This window comes from Neofelis nebulosa, chromosome 13, assembly GCF_028018385.1.
Source record: "Neofelis nebulosa isolate mNeoNeb1 chromosome 13, mNeoNeb1.pri, whole genome shotgun sequence".
Lineage (NCBI taxonomy): Eukaryota > Metazoa > Chordata > Mammalia > Carnivora > Felidae > Neofelis > Neofelis nebulosa.
In genome coordinates, this window is record NC_080794.1 from 10,721,724 (window position 1) to 10,743,704 (window position 21,981).

A 21,981-nucleotide genomic window follows, 5' to 3' on the forward strand; every position below is an offset into this window, starting at 1 on the left:
CTCATTTCTTCTGGAATCCATCATATATACAAATGCCCTATGTTTTAGCGGATTTTGATTTCTTGTCTAGTCTCCAAGGAAGAAAATAACTACAAGTACTTATTTTTTCGATTTCTTCTGTTAGACATGAAAATACAAAAATGGAAACAAGAAACAAAAGGCCTGGCATGGTGGAAGAAAGGAGAGGAAACTACTACAACCATACATCTGCATTCCGACGTCTGAGGAGTAACGGCAGCTACTAAATTCAGAACGTCTCCATCTATCCTCCAAATACCTCTAGAGATCAACATAAGGAGACCAAATAAAATAACCAATCAACAACCCGTGACTTCAGCATAACTGGAAAATACAAAATACTACTGACTTCAAACCACCACTGAGGAAATAAACATTTAACACAGAAGAAACTGATAAAAGAGCTCACATCTATAGAAAGAGCTTGAGCCCGTGGCAACTACACGTAGAGGAAGAGACAGAGAACTTAGAGATAATTAAAGTCCTTTGTTTTAAATACTTAATTATTTTTGAGAGAGAGACAGGGAAACAGAGTGTGAGCGAGGAAGGGACAGAGAGAAAGGGATACACAGAATCTGAAGCAGGCTCCAGGCTCCAAGCTCATAGCACAGAGCACGACATGGGGCTCCAACTCTCGAACCGTTAAGATCCTGACCTGAGTTGAAGTCAGATGCTCAACTGACTAAACCACCCAGGCACCCCTAGTACGTATAGATAATTAAATGCAAATAAAATCACTCCCTCAAAGGAGAAGTCCCACCGTGAGAGGGAAAATATGGAGCAGACATCTTCGTTCTGACAGATGACAGCTCAGACCACCGAGAACTCCAACACAAGGGACTTGGAGTATTAATGGGAACTACGGAGGCAAGGGCTGATCGGGTGAGGAATTCAATTGTAAAAAGGCCAGAGTGATCTTAGAATATGACTCAAATTGTAAGAACCTGGTTATGAGCTCAACTGTCCCCCTCCCAAACTCGTATGCTGAAGCCCTAATCCCCCATGTCACTGCATCCGGAGACACAGCCTTTAAGGAGGCTAATTAAGGTTTGAATTACATCATGAGGGTGTAGCACTTATCGGATAGGAATGACCTCCTGATCAGAAGCCGAAGAGATACCAGCACTTGCCTACTCTCCCTGTGTGCACAGAAAAAAAGCCATGTGAGGAGAGAGCCACAACCTGGAGAGAGAATGCTCACCAGAAGGCACCCTGCAGGCACCTTCATCTTGCCTTACAACCTCCAGATGAGTAACAAATAAATTTCTGCTACATAGGCCACCCACTCTGTGGTGTTTTGTCAGAGTGGTTCAGGCCAACTCCTAGGAAGCATGAAGAGAAAAGAGACTTGAATGAAATTTTAATAAACAGCATGAAAAAAGACATGACAATAGAGCAGAAAAAAGAATGACAATAAAACCAAAGAAAGAAAACTGGATCACAGAGAAAGTTCTGGATAAAGCAGGTGATCTACAAAATAATAAAATACATGTTTTTAATTAAAATTATATGTGTGACTGTAGTCTCTAAAGAGAAAAAAAGAAAACAATGGAATAAATACAGTATTGAAAACCATTATCTAAGAAAATTGCCCAGAAATAAAAAGAGATCTTACCCGCATATTTTAAGGACCACCATGAACTTTCCTTTTCCGTCAGGAAAGCTGACCTGAAACAGTCCTTCCTAAGACATGCTTTAAGGAAACTGTAAACCTTAAAAGTGAAGAAGTCTCCTCTGGACAGAAAGATCAAGTCTCAATAAGCAAACATGTAGATTGGGCAAGAGACTCTGTCACCAATAAACAAAGTGAGGTCAGTGCAGCAACCTTTTCAACAAATAACCAAGTAGACGTCAAGGGTTGTATATCCAGCCACGTGATCCTTTAAAAGTATCCAGGCTCTGGGAAGAGGTCGATCATATTAGAGATTCAAGAAATCAGGTAATAATGTAATCACGGAACCTTCTAGAAGAGGACAAACTTCAAGCAACCAGTATTTGATAGGAAACACTGGTAGAAAACCTGAGCAGTGTAGGACTAAGACCAAAAGAAAGTTGAGAACAAGAACATAAGAGTAATATATAAATGTTACATATTCCAGTGAAGCAGAAATAATGCAACTAAAAAGCCTACAGGAAACAGGAAAAAAAGGAAAAAAGAATAAGGTCAGAGAGAGCATAGAATAGTCTAAAGAAGGTCACTAAAAGTTGAAACACCAAATGAAAGATTAAATAAGGAAATGAGCAACTAAGGCCAGTATAAAAGACACTACTGTAAAAGTTAACTACTAGAACAAAAACATCAATATTTCCTAATTGGCTGCCTCCAAACAAACAAACAAACAAACAAACAAAAAAAACACATGTTCAAACAAAATGATTCTGTAAAAATGATACACTCATGAAATGTAACAAAATGACAGATATGAGACCAAACAGGAATCACGTTAGTAAATGTGAATGGGCTTAACTCACCAATTAATAAAATGACTTTAAACTGAGTCACAAACAAATCCCAAATCTCTGCTGCAAAGTGGAAACACACTGACAGAAAATGACTCAAAAAGCTAACAACAAAGGAATGGGCAATATTATTCCAGTAAAAGGGAAACAATAAGGAAACAGATACAATCTAGTTATCAGGAAGGACAAAAAGAAAAGAAAAACAAAACACTTTGCAAGGCTAACACCCACAACTCTGAATGTACAAATAAAAGTGAGGAGTACGGAAAGACCAAACAAAACTCAGAGAAGCAAAACTCAGAGAAGCAAGGAAAAAAATAAAACACACTGATACAAAAAAAGAGTATTTCAAGAAAGATCAGAAAGTACAATGTCAGGGTATAGAAGAGGCAATGACAAACAATCAGGAAGACATGTATTATCACCCATATACAATTTTCTCCTATGAAAACTTGTAATACAAAATACACTTACATCTCAAGGATGCACAAAACATTAAAAAAAAAAAAAACCTGATAAAGGTAACACACTCAGGGAACAATGCACTAAAACTAGAACTTAGGAAGAACAAACATCTTCCATCAGGACTTCAAAACCAAACGACTGTCTAGTAAACTGCTCTGTTTCTTTTAAAAAAAATTTTTTTTAATGTTTATTTATTTTTGAGACAATAGGAGACACAGCACGAGTGAGGTAGGGGCAGAGAGAGAGGGAGACACAGAATCTGTAACAGGCTCCAGGATCTGAGCTGTCAGCATAGAGCCCAATGCGGGGCTCGAACCCACGAACCGTGAGATCATCACCTGAGCTGAAGTCAGACACTTAACCAACTGAGCCACCCAGGCGCCCCTAAACTGCTCTGTTTCTTAAGGAAACACAGACCAAAGCTGAATCGCTAAACGAAAAAAACCACTGAAAATATTACTTATGAGTCTATGTGGAATACACGTACCGATCAGAGATTTCATAGCATTACATGTATCAGTGAAAAGGAATGAAAAACAACTGAATCCTTGCCCCGCCCCCCCCAAAAAAGTACAAAAAGGCAACAATAATGTAAAAGAAAGAAGCAGAAACCACAAGGAGGGAAATAATAAAGGTAAAAACATTGAAATACAAAAATAAACTTAAAAATAATACAGAGGAGGGGGCCTGAGTGGCTCACTCTGTTTAGCTTCTGACACTTGAAGATCTCACGGTTTAGTTCCTGAATTTGAGCCCTCTGGGCTCTCAGCCCCTTCCCTGCTCATGAGCACGTGCTCTCTTTCTCTCTCTCTCAAAATAAATTAACTTAAAAAATAATAATACAGATAAAACTTTTTATTCTTTATTAAGGCCCAGCAGATTTACTAAAGGATGCCTTAGAGTGAGTCATTCCAGGTCAGTTTTCCCAGGCCCCTCATGATCCCTTCTGTTAATAAAACAGAAACAGAAAAACAGTTGTACAAGTGTTAACTCAAAAAGCTGGTCATTTGGGGGGCAACTGGGTGGCGCAGTAGATTAAGCTTCTGACTTCAACTCAGGTCATGATGTCAGGGCTCGGTTCAAGCCCTGGGTCGGGCTCTGTGCTGACAGCTCAGAGCCTGGAGCCTGCCTCAGATTCTGTGTTCTGCACCTCCCTGCTCACGCGTGAACTCTATCTCAAAAAGAAACAAACAAAAAGAGAAATTAATTTTTTAAAAAACCTGGTTCTTTGGGGGTTCCTGGCAAACTCAGCTGGTGGCGTGTGCAGCTCTGGAACACAAGAGACATTACACCAGAAGGAACAAGGCAAAGAGACAAAGAAGAGGCATCCCAGGCTATTGCATTTGTTCCAATCCACCAGAACCATTCACACAAATACACTTATGATAGATGAAGATATTCTAATGATTTCCTCCACCTGTGTTTTCCAGGAGATGATTTCAAAAATGGTGGCATGAAGGGCAGTACCAAAGAGTCGCCTCACACGCTACTCTCTGAAAGGACTCACATTTAACTGGACCAAACTATAGAATGTGTGACTCAGGACAACGTTGGAAACATTGAGCAAAGAGCCAACAATGAGTAGAGGCTAAGGGCAGAATGTGACACCATTAGAGGCAGGGAGGTTAACACAGAGATCAGTGAAAGAGACTGTTAATCAGGGTTCTCCAGAGAAACAGAGCCAGGTACTATATGTACGTGTGAGAGCGACACAGACAAAGGAAGAGGTTTATTAAAGGACCCGGCTTTTGCACTTACGGACGACAAGAAGTCCCACAGTCTGCTGTCTGAAAGCTGGAGAGCCAGGAAAGCCAACTGTATTTCAAAAGGCCTGAGAACGAGGGGAGGTGATGGTGTAACTCCCAGCAAAGATGAAAGGCCTGCCAACTAGAGGGTTGGTGGTGTAAGTCCCAGAGCCTGAAGGCCCCACAACCAGGAGCACTGATTCTGTCCAGAGAGGATGGACGTCCCGGCGCAAAAAGAGAAAGAGAATTTGTCCTTCTTTGCCTTTTGTTCCATTCAGGTCCTCAACGAATTAGAGGATATCTGACCATAATGGTGAGGGTGGATCTCTTTACTCAGTCTACTGAGTCAAATGCTGCTTCCAGAAACACCCCCCAAGACACACTTTGACCAGTCTGGCCATCCCTGAGGCCACTCGGGTTGACACCCAGAATTAATCATCATAGACACACTCAAAGAGCACCCTCTCAACACGACTGCCATTCTACGAACCATGTGCACTGCCCAAGGCAGAGCCCTCTGACAAGAGACATCAGCCAACAGTACACTGCAAGAGGAAAAGACTTCAATCAAATATTACAATCAAGTCACTTAACAAATACATAAGCAAGCAAAAATAACAAGAAGCCCTATCAGACTCGGTACAAAATATCTAAAATATGCTTTCGTCCAAAATTACAGGTTCACAAGACAAACGGGAAAATTTCACATACGTGGGGGAAGCAATAGGCAACAAACTGTCCTTGAGAGGGTCTGGATACTGGATTTAGCCGACCTCCAAGCAGCTATTATAAACATGTTCAATAGGGAACCACACTGGGGCGCCTGGGTGGCTTAGTCGGTTGAGTGTCTGACTTTGGCTCAGGTCATGATCTCATGGCTCGTGAGTTCGAGCCCCGCAGGGGGCTCTGTGCTGACTTAGAGCCAGGAACCTGCTTCCCATTCTGTCTCTCCCTCTCTGCTCCTCCCCTGCTCATGTTCTCTCTCTCTCTCTCTCTCTCTCTCTCTCTCTCTCTCTCTCAAAAATAAACTAAAAACAAAGTAACCATATTTACGGAAAAAAGGGAGGTAGTGATGATAGGCAGTACTGATACCTTCTCACAGAGAAAATATAATAAACAGAGAAAGGAATGAAATGAAAATTCTAAATTTGAAAATTTACAATAACTACAATGAAGCTTATACAAGAAAGAATTAGTAAACTTGTACATATAATACAGTCTAAACACTAGAAATAAGAATGAAGAAAACTGATCAAAGCCTCAAATAAATGAAAGATACCATTATCTGCACCAACATATTCATAATGGGAATATCAAAAGAAAAGAAGAAAGAGTAAGGGGCAGAAAAATTATTCAACATAGTTGTTGTAAAACTTTGCAAACTTAGAGAAAAACAATATGCAAATCCAAGATGATAGATAAACTTCACGAGGGATAAACAGAGATCCGCATCAAAATGCATCACAGTAAAAATATTAAAAACTAAAGAGGAAAGAAAATTTCTTAAGTATCAAGAGAATACAATTCATCACATACAAGGGAACTCCAGTAAGATGACCACCTGACTTCTCATCAGAGACACAGACCAGGAGGTAGGATGACACAGTCAGTGTGCTGGCAGAAGAAAACAAACAAAACAAAACAAAACAAAAAAAACAACCAAGAAACAAACAAAAAAAACCCAAACAGTCAACCAAAATACCAGCACTGCTTTGAAACCTGAAGGTGATGTAAATAAACCCATAGATTCCCAGTCATGACTTCAAATCTATAAGGACTGTAGGAAAAATAACTATTTTAAAAGACAGGATAAAGACGTATTTCTTCTCCTAACCATTTGGCCAAGGCCATGCAACAATCATTATGTATATACCTATACTGTTCAGTCTGTAACTGTAGAAATTAAATATATTTGACAATGAGGCAAAATGAGGCAGAAAAGCAAAGGTAACCTGGGGTAAGGAAATGACCCTGGATGGTAACATGAATCCAAAGTAGCAAATGAAATGAAGCAGAAATGGTGAATAAGAAAGTTAATATAACAAACTCCACAAGGAGATATTTGCTATCCTTTCTTCTCTCAGTTTCTTTAAAAGACATCCAATTATATAAAGTAGTAATTCAACAATGTATTGTTGGAATTTAAACATATACAGGTCTACTATGTACAAAAGTAACAGCACAAAGATAGAGTAGAAGAAACAGAATTACATATGAATGACCTTTCTATATTTCACTAGAGATGAGGGAGTATAAATCTGAAGTAGAGTCTGATAGGGTGAATTTCTTAGGGAAATTATAACAACAACCATTACGAAAATAATGAAGTGAAAAGGTCATTGAAAAAATTGAAATATTATGCTAAACCATATTCACTTAATGAAAACGAAGGCAGTAATATAAAAGAACTACAGGTTCATAAGGCTGTTTAGGGCAGATAAATGTCAAAATGTAATATGGCAGGAGTAAATCCAGCTGTATCAATAACAGAATACTGGGAATGGATTTAGAAATCCAATCAAAAGCAGTAACTGTTAGGTTGCAGAAAATATGTAAATCCAAACAGATGCTGTATACAAGAGACACTCTTAGCTCCAAAGGAACAAACAGGTAGCAAATTTTAAAAGCAGAGAAAGACCTATCACGTACACAGCATCGATAATGCTAGAGAGGCGATACTAATATCTGACAAAATACATTTTTACACAAAATATGCTATTAGAGATAAAGCGGGACATTATATGATCAAAACAGTCCATCTCTTAAGCAGACATAAATGCGAACAATTATCCGCTGCTAACGGTAAGTCTCAAGCAAGTACTGACAGAATTCAAAGCAAAAATACACACATCAACAATAATTAAAGATTTTAAAATTCCACTTTAAGTAATGGATAAAACGACTGGTAGAATACAAATAAAAGGGGGAAAAAAGAGATAAAAATAACACTATCAGGTAACCAGACTGACAAGTATGTCTTAGACACTCCACTCAAGAAGAGCAGATTACACATTCTTCAGAAGTACACATGAAAGGTTCCCAGGAATACATTCTAAAATGTTCTCCCACCAAAATGGAAGGAAATTATAAATCAATCACATGAAGGAATTTTCAAAACTCAAATAGTATATTAAATAACACATCTCTGAATAAAATAGAGGGAAACAATATTCAGAAAACTGAAAACACTTTTTAGTAAAAACAAAGACAAAATATACCATATCTTATGAAACAAACAGAAAACAGTACTTAGAAGACAATTTATCCTACAATATCATATTAAACGAGAACGATCCAAATCAATAACCTGCCTTGTACACCTGAGAACAATGGAGGAAAAAGCAATACAAATTGAAAGCAAGCAAGGATAGGAAATGAGAGAAAAGTAAAAATTAATAAACCAGCAAAGAAAGGCAATAGATAACTCTTTTAAAAGATCAATAAGCCTGACTAAACTGTATTTAGGCTGACATGGAAATAAGAGAGATAAGAGTCAAACTACTGAAGTTATGGGGCGCCTGGGTGGGTGGCTTAATCAGTTGAGCATTCAACTCTTGATTTCGGCTCAGATCATGATGTCATGATTCGCGTGACTGAGCCCTGCATTGGGCTCTGTGCTGGCACCGTGGAGCCTGCTCGGGATTCTCTGTCCACCTTTCGCTCTGCCCCTCACCTGCTCACTCTCATGTGCACTCTCTCAAAAACAAACAAATAAATGTTTCTAAAAAAAATAAATTACTGAAGCTGTGGAATAAAGACAGTACACACGCTAGGGATAGAATGTACTCACATTACAAACCTGGAATGTTTTCTACGCTACAAAAACAATTGTAAGTGAATGTTTTCAACTAATTTGATAACTTGGCTGAAATACAAAAATTCCTAGAATTGGAAAAAATATAACAACTCAAGAAGAAATAAGCTATCTGAAAAAAAGTGTAAGAAGTAAACACACTGCAGTCATTTGAAAACTGCCCATAAAGGAAGCCGAGGTCCAGATGGTTTCACTGGTGAATTTTTAAACTCGTTTAAATAATAATATTAATTATTCAAACACTCCTGCAAACAATAGAAAAGAACACCTCCCACCTAATTATATGAGCCTTATATTACATCGGCACTAAACTCAGACATGATGAGAGAAGACGACTACAGTTCAATGTCTAAAACAACTAAGAGCAACATCTTTGGAATACAGACCCACAGATACTCTGCACAATACTAGCAAATGTTATCGAGTAACACATTACGAGGATTGCACACAAAGACCCCGTGAGATTTATCCTACTAACGCGAGGCTGGTTTATCATCCGACAATGGTAAGTGAGCACCAACAGTGCACTCTCCCTCTGATTCACTCGAGCTGGAGGGTATCTTCTCTCCGCGTTCTCCCTCTGCCTCACTCCAGCTCGCCAGGGTCTTCTGGAAAGCAGTGTGTATACTCCTCCACCATACTGGGGCGCCTACTGCCTAGTGAACACTTTTAGATTCCCCAGCTCTGGTGGCCAGCATCACTTCTGCTTCCGGTCTCACAGGCCCGTACATATTTGCATACTTTAAGAGATACCGTCTGAAGATCTCCCTTCCAATCAGCCTGAATCTAGATGCTGAGTGAGATCCTCCCCTTGGGACAGTGACAGGTCTTGGAACACCCTCAACTACTGAAAGCCACTACAAATAAAAGAGGCTGGTTAGACAACATGAAGATTTGACAGGCAACCAAGAATGGAGACAAGTGATTTACCTAATAAGGAGTTCAAAATAATAGTCATATAGATGCTCATCGAACTCAGGAGAAAACGGACGAACACGGTGAGAACCTCAACATGAAGCAAGTACAAGAAAGTACCAAACAGAAAATACAGTAAGACAACTGAAAAATACTAGAGGAATTCAATAGCAGAACAATGAGGCAGAATGAATCAGTAATCTGCAGTCAGACAGTGGAACTCACCCAATGAGAGCAGGGGGAAAAGTGAACACAGCTTAAGAGACATATGAGACAATATACAGCAGACCAACATTTGCATTATAGAAATCACAAAAGGGGATGAAAAAGAAAGGGGCAGAAAATTCACTGAGAGAAATAATAGCCGAAACTTCCCCAAATTGGGGGGAAAAAAAGAAATCCATACCCAGGAAGCCCAGAAATTTCCATGTAAGATGAATTCAAAAAACCCACACCAAAAACATTATGAGATGGAATGCCAAAAACTAAAGACACGGAGAGAATGTTAAAAGTAGCAAAAAATCCACAACTGGTTCCAGAAAAGGGAACTCTCGTAAGATTATCAGATCCTGGGGCGCCTGGGTGGCGCAGTCGGTTAAGCGGCCGACTTCAACCAGGTCACGATCTCGCGGTCCGTGAGTTCGGGCCCCGCGTCGGGCTCTGTGCTGACAGCTAGGAGCCTGGAGCCTGTTTCCAATTCTGTGTCTCCCTCTCTCTCTGCCCCTCCCCCGTTCATGCTCTGTGTCTCTCTGTCCCAAAAATAAATAAAAAACGTTGAAAAAAAATTAAAAAAAAAAAGATTATCAGATCCTTCAGCAGAAACTTTTCCAGTCAGAAGGCAGTGGCATGGTACATTCAAAGAATGGGAAAAGAGGGGCGCCTGGGTGGCGCAGTCGGTTAAGCGTCCGACTTCAGCCAGGTCACGATCTCGCGGTCCGTGAGTTCGAGCCCCGCGTCAGGCTCTGGGCTGATGGCTCGGAGCCTGGAGCCTGTTTCCGATTCTGTGTCTCCCTCTCTCTCTGCCCCTCCCCCGTTCATGCTCTGTCTCTCTCTGTCCCAAAAATAAATAAAAAATGTTGAAAAAAAAAAATTTTTAAAAAAAAGAATGGGAAAAGAAAAACCTTTACTGGACAACAATACACAGCAAAGCTCTCATTTAGAATCAAAGGACAAATAAATGAGTTTCCCAAACAAAAGCTAGAATTCACCAACACCAGAAAAGCCTCACAAGAAATGTTAAAGGGACTTTAAGCTGAAACAAAAGAATACAAATTAGTAACACGAAAACATATTAAAGTATAAATCTCACTGGTAAAAACAAATATATAGTGAAATTCAGAATATCCTAATGTTGTGAAGATAGTGGGTTAATCACTTACAAAAGCAGTATGAAACATAAAAGACCGAAGTACAAAACAAAAACATTACTTATAATAATTAGTTAAGAGACACAGGAGATTAAAAGTTATGGATTTGACATCAAAACCATAAAACAAGGAGGGGGGAATACAAACACAGAGCTTTAGAATATGTTCAATCATCAGGTGTTGTCAACTTTTGACATTAGCCTTAAATGCCTCGTTAGACCAGATGGGCTTTATAGACATTTACAAACATTTCATCCACAAAGAAAAATTCTCAAGTACACATGAATAATTTTCAACAACTGATCATATATTAAGACAGAAAACAAAACCTAGCAAATTTAAGAAGACCCAAACCCTATCAAGCATCTTTCCTGCATGTAACTAGAAATCAATTACCAGTACAAAAACTAGAAATTCAGATATGTGGAGACTACACGACACTCTCCTGAACAACCAATGACTCAATAGAGAAACCAAGGGATATCTTGAGGCAAATGAAAATGGAAATACAATATATCCAAACTTACAGGATACAGCAAAGGCAGTTCTCAGACAGAAATTCATAGTGATAAATACTTACAGTAAGAATACAGAAAATTCTAAAAAAAAAAAACAAAAAACCCTAACCTTACATCTCAAGGAACGAGAAAAAGATGAGGTAATGAAACCCAAGTTAGCAGAAGGAAGCAAATAATCATGATCAGAGCAGAAATAAATGAAATATGATCTGAAAAGACAATAGAAAAGATCAATAAAATTAAGAGATGGTTCTTTGAAAAGATAAAATTATCTGAATTTTTACTAGACTCGCCAAAAAAAAGAGGACTCAAATAAATCAGAAAAGAAAACGAAAACATTATAACTCGTACCACAGAAACACAAAGGATTTTAAGAGACTACTATGAACAATTATGTCATAACAAATTTGACACTCTAGATGAGATGCATGAATCTCTAGAAAAATGGTCTACCAAGAGTGAATCATAATGAAATAAAATATCTGAACAGACCAATTAATACTAAGGAAACTGAATCAGGAAAAAAAGCCTCCCTAAAAATAAAGCCCCGTCCCCACACCCACCAAATAAAGCCCAGGACCAAACACCTTCACTGGTGAATTCCACAAATCACCTAAAATAGAATACGATTCTCAAACTCCACCAAAAAATAGAAGAAGAGGGAACATTTCCTAACTCATTTTACAAGGCCAGCATTACCGTCATACCAAAACTGGAAAATGATGCTACAAGAACAGAAAATTACAGGAAAATATCCCTGATGAACACAGATGCAAAAAACCTCAAGAAAATATTAGGAAACTGCATGCAACAATATAATAAGAGGATGATATACGGTAACAAAGTGGGATTTATTACAGGGATTCAAGGATGGTCCATAATCCACAAATCCATTAGCATGACACACACATTAACAAAATAAAGAATAAAAATCATAAGGTTATCTTTCAACAAAGTGGGGCTAAAGGGAACATACCTCCACATAATAAAGGCCATATATTAAAAACCCACAGCTAATAGCATACTCAATGGTGAAAAACTAAAAGCTTTTTCTCACATCAAGAACAAGACAAGAATGTCCATCCATTCTCATTATTTTCATTCAACACAGTAATGGAAGTTAAGTCCTAGCTGCAGCAGTCACAGAACAAAAATAAATAACTAAAAGGCATCCAGATTGCTAAAGAAGTGAAACTATCACTATGTGAAGAAGTCATACTATATATAGAAAACCCTGAAGAGTCCACCAAAAAACTATTAGATCTGATGTATGAGTTAGGTAAAATTGCAGAATAAAAAAAAAATCAATATACAAGAATCTGTTGCATTTCTATACACTAATAAAAAAACAACAGAGGTAAAATTAAGAAAACATTCTTAATAAAAATTAAGAATACGTTTCCAATTGCACCAAAAGAATAAATAACTAGGAATAAACTTAACCAAGAATATAAAAGATCTGTATTCTAAAAACTATACAACTCCAATGAAAGAAATGGAAGACAACACAAACAACTGGAAAGATATACTATGCTCTTGGATTGGAAGATTAGCATTAAAATGTCCTTACAACCCAAAACAACCTACAGACTTAATACAACCCCTATGAAAAGGGCAAAAGCAATTGTCACACTAGAAGAAATAATACTAAAATTTGCATGTAGAACCACAAGAGGTTCCCCCTGCCCCCAATATGTTTATTTATTTTGAGAGAAAGAGGAGACGTGCATGTGAGCAGGGAAGGGGCAGATAGAGAATCCCAGGCAGGCTCCACACTGTCTGTGCAGAGCCCTATGCAGGGCTCGATCTGACGGACCATGAGATCATGACCTGGGCGAAAATCAAAAGTCAGACACTTAATGCACCGAGCCACCCAGGCACCCCCACAAAAAAATCTTTTTTTTTTTTTTTTTAACTTTTTTTTATACGTTTATTTATTTTTGAGACAGAGAGAGACAGAGCATGAACGGTGGAGGGGCAGAGAGAGAGAGAGAGGGAGACACAGAATCGGAGCAGGCTCCAGGCTCCGAGCCATCAGCCCAGAGCCCGACGCGGGGCTCGAACTCACGGACCGCGAGATCATAACCTGAGCCAAAGTCAGACGCTCAACCGACTGAGCCACCCAAGCGACCCCCCGCCCCACAAAAAAATCTTGAATACCCAAGGCAACCCTGAGAAGGAACAACAAAGCAAAAGGTAGCATGCTCACTGATTTCAAACTATACTACAAAGCTATTGTAATCAAAACAATATAATATTGGCATAAATCCAGACACACAGATCCACGCAACAGAATAGGGAGTTCACAATAAACTCACATCTAAGTCAACTAATCTATGACAAAGAAGCCAAAAATACACAATAGGGAAAGGACAGTCACCATTTCAGTACATGGTGTTAGGAAACATGGAAAGCCACATGCAAAAGAGTGAAATTAAACTGCTATCTTGCACTATACACAAACTCTAACTCAAAATGGACTGAACACTGGAACACAAAACCTGAAACTATGAAAGTCCTCGAAGAAAACAGGCAGTAGGTTACACATCAATCTTGGCAATAAGTTTTTGGATTTGACCCTAAATGCAAAGGCAACAAAAGGAAAAATGAACACACGGAACAGCATCAAACTAAAAAGCTTCTGTACCCCAAAAAAGACCATCAACACAATCAAAAGACAATCCACTGAATGGGAGAAATTATTTGCAACCATTTATCTGATAAGGAGTTAATATCCAAAACAGAACTAATATTACTCAATAAGAAAAATCAAATTTGACTTAAAATGGGCAGAGGATATGAATAGACATTTTTCCAAAGAAGACATACAGACGGCCAACAGGTACTTGAAAAAAGTACTCTACATCATCAGGGAAGCGCAAACCAAAACCACAATGAGATATCACTTCATGCCTATTAGAATGATTATTATCAAAAAGAAAAGACATAACCACTGTTTACAAGGATGTGAAGAAAAGGAAACCCTTGGGTACTGTTCGTGGGAAGGTAAATTGTGAAGCCACCATAGAACACAACATGGTAGTTAGTTCCTCAAAACATTAAGAATACAACTATCATATGATCCAGCAATTCCACTTCTGGGTATTTATCTGAAGAAAATGAAAACACTAACCTGAAAAGATATACACACGTTTGTTCACTGCAGCGTTATATAAATAAATGAAGAATAAACATGTAAATAGTTATATATTAAATTACATAAATTACATATACATTATACATGTTTTACATACGTATATATGTGTATATTTACTATACATTTTACAAACATTATATACACGTAGAATATTATTCAACCATAAAAAATAATGAAATCTTGCCATGTGGGGACACCATGGATAGATCCTGAGGGCATTATGCAAAGTGAAACAAGTCAGAAAAAGGAAGACAAATACTGTATGATCTCACTTATATATGGAATTTGAAAAATGAAAACTGCAAACAGGGATCTTATAGATACAGGGAACATACTGCTGGTTCCAGAGGTGTGGGTTTGCGGGTAGGTGAAATGGGTACACACACGCGAACACACGGACACACACACACACACACACACACACAAATCCTTTTCAACAACTGATGCTGAACCAATTGGATATCTACATGGAAAAATATTAAACCCCTTTCTCATACCATACGCAAAACTGGGTAGCAGACCTAAATGTAACAACTATTTACTTAAGGAAAATAGGAGTGAATGTTTTTGTCCTTGGGATAGACACAGCCCTTTTAGATACAATACCAAAACCAATAGTGACAAAAGATAGAACAGATAACCTGTATTTCATGAAACAAAAAACTCTTTTGCTGCAGAGCGCACAGCCAAGATAGTAAAATGACAACGCCAAAACGGGAGAAAATATTTGTAAACAATATACCTAATTAGGGACTGGTATACAGAATATGTAAAGAACGCTTACAACTCACCAATAAAAAAACAACTACAACTAAAATATTAATAAGGCAAATGCCTGTTGAATATTAAGCTTGTATCCGGCAACCTTCCTATAAATGACTTCTATGTTGTAGGAGTGTGCCGCATTAGGATTCTTAGACAATTGAATCTCTGCAAAAAGAGTTTTATTTCTTCCCTTGTCACCTTTCATATGTTTTGTTGCATTACCTAAGATTTCTACTATGATGTCAAATAAGAGTGGTGAAACTGGATGGCCCTGACTTGCTCCTGATCTTAGAGGCAAAGCATCCAGTTTCTCTTTATTATATGTGATGTTAACAGATTCTTTGGTAGATGTTTTGCATCAACTTGAGGAAATTCTCTATACCTAGTTTGCTGAATTGTAATCATACATGGATTCTGTTAAATGCTTCTTCTGCATCAATCGATAGGATCATACACTTTTTCTTTCTGCAGCTTACTGATGGGATGGATTATGTTCATTGATTTTTGAATGTTGAATGAGCTTGCAGGTTTGGAATAAATCCTAATTCGTCATGGCATATAATTCTTTTCCTACACTGTTGGACTTTATTTGGAGGTCTGCATCTATATTCCTAAGAATTATTTGTAGTTTTTCTTCCAAGAGTGACCATCTGCTTTTGGGATTAAGGAAACAATTCTTTGGCCTTAAAGAAAGAGTGGAAAAGTTCCCTCTAACTACAAATCATCCCTAGGAATTTACAAAAAGGCCACTCGAGATAATAAATAAATTCAGAAAAGCCGTAAGCCACAATATAACCACCCCCAAATCAGGTGAGGCTTCTATGCAACTGCAATCAACAATCTGAAAGGAAATTAATAAAGCAATTTTATGTATAACAGCATCTTTGTCAGCCTATGGTAGATTACGCTGATTGGTTCTGGAATGTTGAACCACTTTGCATACTCGGAATATATCCCACTCGGTCACGGTGTAGGATTCTTTTTGTACATGGCTAGTTTCTATTTGCTAATACTTTGTTAAGGAATTGTGCTAGTAAATTTATGGGACATATCGATCTATAGATTAATTTTGTTTCCTGGGCTATCATTATATGGTTTTGATATCGGGATAAGAAAAAACTCCATTAGAACTGTTGCCTTCTATTTTTCTAGAAGACATTGTGTAAAATCAGTGTTAATTCCTCCTTAAATGGTTACATGTTTGATAGACGGTAAAAACATCTGTAGATTTTTTTAATCTATTTTAAACTAAATTTCTTTAATTCAAATTATCTACGATATCTTCTATGACAATGTATGGACCATTCAAATTGTCCATGTCATCTTGAGTTTGGTAGTTTAGGATTTCTAAAGAATTGATCCAGCTCTTCTCGACTGTCAAATTAAGAGCATAACATTTTAAGTATCATCCTGTTAATGAACGCAGAAGTGATAGCCCCGTTTCCTTCCTGATATTGGTGGTTTGGGGTGTGCGTGCATGTGTGTGTGTGAAGACTGCTAGGTTTAACAATTTTACTTTTTTTCTAAGCACTGGCTTTGTGTCATTAGGTTTCTCTACTGTTTTCCTATTATAAACTTCATTGATTTCTGCTTTTTTCATTTTCTTTCTCCTACTTGCTGTGCATTTACTTTGTTCTTTTCCACTTTCTTAAGGTAGAAAGTTCATTATGGATTCGAGACCTTTCATCTTATCCAATGTTAGCATTTATTACTATAAACTTCCATAACAGCACTTTAAGCTGCTTCACACAGATTGGTATAGTTTTTTTTTTATTTTTTATTTTTTAATATATGAAATTTACTGTCAAATTGGTTTCCATACAACACCCAGTGCTCATCCCAAAAGGTGCCCCCCTCACAAATTGGTATACTTTTTCATTTAGTTCTTAGTATTTTTAAAATTCCTTTGAGCCTTCTTTGATTCATGCTTTACTTACATGGGTCGTGTTTAATTCATAAGGTCTGGTGACTTCCTGTTACTGATTCAGTTTGATTTCTTTTTTTTGTTTTGTGAGGGTTTTTTTTGGGGGGGGGGTAATGTTTTTATTTATTTTTGAGAGAGAGACAAAACACAAGTCAGGGAGGGGCAGAGAGAGAGGGAAACACAGAATCTGAAGCAAGATCTAGGCTCTGAGCTGTAAGCACAGAGCCCAGCATGGGGCTTGAACTCACAATCCGTGAGATCATGACCTGAGCCAAAGTCAGACTCCCAACCAACTCAGCCACACAGGTGCCCCCCCAGTTTGATTTCTTTATGTATGGACAACATACCATGATTTCAGTTCTGCAAAATTTCCTAAGCTTTCTTCATGGCCCAGCATATGGTTTCCCTTACTGAATACTCCACAAGCACTGGAGGAGAACACATACCCTGCTCTTTTAGGTAGTATTCCTAACCAACTGAGCCACTCAGGTACCCCAATCTGTTAGGTAGTATTCTACATTTTCGTTCAATCCTGTTCAGGGATGTGCTCTGCAGCTCTTCCACATCTGCTATTAATTCATATCTGTTGTCTACAAGTTCTACCAATTACTAAGAGTAAGGTGCTGAATTCCCCAAATATGATTGAAGGTTTGTTTATTTATCCATTCAGTTCAGTCAGTTTTGATTTGTGTCCTAGGAGGTTCTGTTGTTTGGTGGGGTCACCTTTTGGATCACTGCCTCTTTTTCTCTAATAATTTTCTTTGTCGTCGAGACTACTTTATCTGATATTAATGGAGTCAATCTTGCTTTTGTTTTCATTAATATTTGCATAGTACATCTTTTTCATAAAATTTTATTGTTTATTTTTGAGAGAGAGAGAAACAGAGCATGAGCAGGGTAGGGGAAGAGAGACAGGGAGACACAGAATCTGAAGCAGGCTCCAGGCTCTCAACTGTCACCACAGAGCCTGACGCGGGGATCAAACTCACGAACCGTGAGATCATGACCTGAACCAAACTCAGATGCTTAACCCAGCCACCCAGGCGCCCCCATCTTTTTCTATTCCCTATCAACCTATGTTCTGTGTGAAGTGAATTTTTTGTAGATAACATATTTCTGCATCATGTTTTCTGTTTCATACAGTCTACCAATTTATACGCCTATTGGTGTATTTAGTTCATTTACATTGATGGTGAACACTGCTAATGTCAAGGTTAAAGTCTGCCATTTTATTTTTCGGTTGTTTTCTCAGTTTCTCATTCATCTCTTCCTAACTTATTTTCTTACTGGTTACCTGAACATTTTTTTAAACATTCCATCTTCATTAATTTAGAGTCTTTTGTTTTTTTCCGTTTATACTATATCTGAGTGTACCACTTCATTTAATTTTTTAGTGGTTGTTCTAGGTAATTGAGACCATTTCTATGTAAAAGGCACATATATAATTTATCATAGTCTTCTCGGATCAAAACATCTTATCACTTCAAGAGAAATATAACACTTTAATTCCATTAAAAGCCCTTTATTCTATCTTTTAAATGTAATTATATCATTTTCTCCACACAGAGCATCAAATCATATTTCTAAATTTTGCCTGAATCAAATATGATGGTAGAAACTCATGAGAAGGAAACACCATTATATTTACCCTTATTTTTGCCACTTCCATTTTCTTTCTTTTCTGAAGTTCCACCTTTCTAGTGTTATTTCCTTTCGATTCGGGGGAACTTCCTCTAGCCATTTTTAAAAGTTTTGTTTGCTAACAACACTTTCTCTTAGTTTTCCTTTTTATGGTATCTTCAGCTCTCCTCTCATGAATATATGTTCACAGGATACCAGTTTTGTCTGAAAGTTCTTTTCCTTCAGTACTCAGAAAAAAAGGCATTATTTCCCTCTAGCCTCCATGCTTTTGGCTGAAACATCCACTATCATTTCCAAAGAAAAGGAGATGTTTCTCTCCGGCTACTTTGAAACATTCTCTTGATTTTAGAAATGTAATCATGACATGCCATTGGCGTGGATCCCTTTGCATTGATCTTACTTACAGTTCATGCAGATTCTTCAATGAGTACTTTTAGCTCTTCTGCCCAACTTGGGAAGTTTTCAACCGTTATTCTTTAAAATCCTTCAAGTCCCACCCTCTCTTCCCTTTCTGTTACTCTTCTTCCCGACACACAGAGAATCCACCCTCCTCTCGTTACCTCCATGCCTTCCAATCTGGACTGACCATAATCACCCTTAAGGAAAACGACAAGCGTCCTCTAACGACATCTGTAGTGCTTATGCTCTTCCCAATATCTTCTCCAGGGGTGAGAAAGATCTTATAAACATAAACCACACATTGCTTGTTAACCAAAATATACTAAAAAGGATAACATTAAAAACTTTAATAAGATTTATGATATTTACCTTGTGGACCACAACTGCCTGACGTCATTTCCTGTCCCACACTCATCAATCACTCACTCCCCTTTGGCCATTGTACTTTTTTTTTTTTCGCTATTTCCCAAAAAACACCAAACACATTCCTGCTCATTGGCTTAGTGGGTGCTATTCCCCTTGCTGAGAAGAGGCAGAAACCGCCCAACTCACACAAACATTTCACTCAAATCCGGCTCTAATGGTGGCTGATCTCCTACTTCAGGTCTCCCCTGACTACTCTTCTTAAAGCAGCACAATTTAACTCTGCTCTAATTTCCATGGTCATTTTTTACCATTACACAGCGTTAATACGCAGAAGTATCTCTTTCTAGTGCTACTTTTTAAATGCATGAGACATATAACTATATAAATTCAAGGTGCACATGTTAGTTTCAGACAATTATAAACTGTATTATGACTGCTACTGTACCAATAATCAGCACTTTTATTATGTTACACAATTCCCATGTCTTATTAGTGACTGGAACCATTCAGTTCTGGTGTCTTGGCAAGTGTGGTTATCACAATACGATACTGTCTGCATTCTTGATATGGTATCCGCTATCTCTAGGCTTACTTAGTACTCTTCTGATCTTGTACCATCCCTCCTTTCCCACTCCCCATCCCCTGGGAACCACCACAGTACCCTCCGTTATCATGAGTTTGCCTTTTCCAGATTCCAGATATAAGTGACACCATACGGTAACGGTCTTTCTCCTAAAGTGGCAAGATGTCATTTCTCATGACTGAATACTACTACTCTCTTTTCTTTCTTTAGCCATTCATGAACTGACGAGCACTCAGATTGTGTCCAGATCTGGCTATTGTGAATAAGGCCGTGATACACATGAATGTGTATATTCTCTTCGATATCCTCTTTTCATTTTCTTCGAGTATGTTCCCAGGTACAACTGCGGGATCCTAGGACAGTTCTATATTTAACTGTTTGAGGAATCTCCACACCCTTTTCCACAGTAGGTGAACCAATTTACATCACCACCACCGACAGTGCACAAGAGTTCCCTTTTCTCCTCATCCTCGCCAACACTTGTTCTCTCTTGTCTTCTTGGTACTAGCCATTCTAAATGGTGTGATGTGGCTCGGAGGTGCATGTCCCTCATGTTAGTGACGTTGACCATCTCTGCATGTATCTCTTGGCCACTAGTGCTACTTGTATAAAGTCACTGGCACATTATTCTTTCACTGCTATGGCATTTATTAATTGTTTTTAATCAAAAAAATGTTTTTCATGTTTATTCATTTTTGAGAGACAGAGACAGAGCACGAGTGGGGGAGGGCCAAGAGAGAGGGAGACACAGAATCTGAAGCAAGCTCCAGGCTCTGAGCTGTCAGCACAGAGCCCGATGCAGGCCTCGACTCATGGACTGCAAGATCATGACCTGAGCTGAAGTTAGACGCTCAACTGACTGAGCCACCCAGGCGCCTCTCACTACGATGGTATTTAGACAACAGCAAGCACTCAAAAATTACTTGAGTCGGAAAATCAGTGTATGAAACAATGCCTGGGAACAGCAGGAATGCAGTGCAACAACGCCGGTAAGGTCGGAGGCTGACACTGCTTTGAGAAACACACACTCATGCAGGAAAACGATGGTAAAGGGGAGGAGGCAAAGATTGGTCTGTTGACAAATGTAAGAACAGTGAATATTGAAAACGTGAATCAAACAGGAGAAGATTTTTCGTGAGAGCAGAATCTGGAGGTTTGGTCCAATAACCAGTATTCTCAGTCACTCACTGGATTATGACTTCTAAACAGGTACCTTAAAAACACATTCCAAAGTTGTCCAGCCCTGGGTTAACCATGGGAAGATAATAAATGTCCTGATGTTCATCGGTGCCGTATGTATCCACTCACCTGGGAGGCTCTGGCTTGGGAATTCTTCCTCCCATATCCATGGCTCCTCTCCTTGCTCCAGCCTGAAGATCACCTCTGGTTTGGTAGCACAGGACCCTGTCAACGTGAAATCATTCAGGATTCAGACCAGGTGGCCTAGACTTCAGGGCCTCTGGAAGAGGAGGAAGCCGCTGCAGCTGCTCAGTGAAGAAGCCACGGAACACTTCACTGCAGAGGTAAACACAACTACCTTCCTGGCGCCCAAAAGTGGTCAATCGGCAATGACTCCTGAATCCCAATCTTAAATATCATTCAACGCGGCACAGAGCCTATACGCCTCATAATTAACACAATCAAAACATGCTACTTGGAATTATATAAAAACAGTCCTTACCCACTGAGACAAGGTGGCTGTAGTTCTCCAGCATCACGTCCCTGTACAGGGACCTCTGACTTGAGTCCAAGCACTGCCACTCCTCCTGGGTGAAGCCCACGGTCACATCCTTAAATGATACCGATCCCTGGAATCTCTGTTCAATCTGAAATGTTCAGAATTG

General features: G+C 38.6%; 2 protein-coding genes across 2 annotated transcripts in view; both read right to left on the minus strand.

The window, feature by feature from the left end:
* LOC131493667 (zinc finger protein 33B-like) overlaps positions 1-21,981 on the minus strand; it is a 94,023-nt gene that overhangs the window by 60,260 nt on the left and 11,782 nt on the right. The window lies entirely within an intron of this gene.
* Positions 1-21,981, minus strand: part of LOC131493668 (zinc finger protein 33B-like) — a 35,989-nt gene that overhangs the window by 2,633 nt on the left and 11,375 nt on the right. The window contains 2 exon segments of the mRNA XM_058698278.1: positions 21,446-21,541; positions 21,819-21,963. Of these exon segments, the coding sequence (XP_058554261.1) occupies positions 21,446-21,541; positions 21,819-21,963 (241 nt within the window).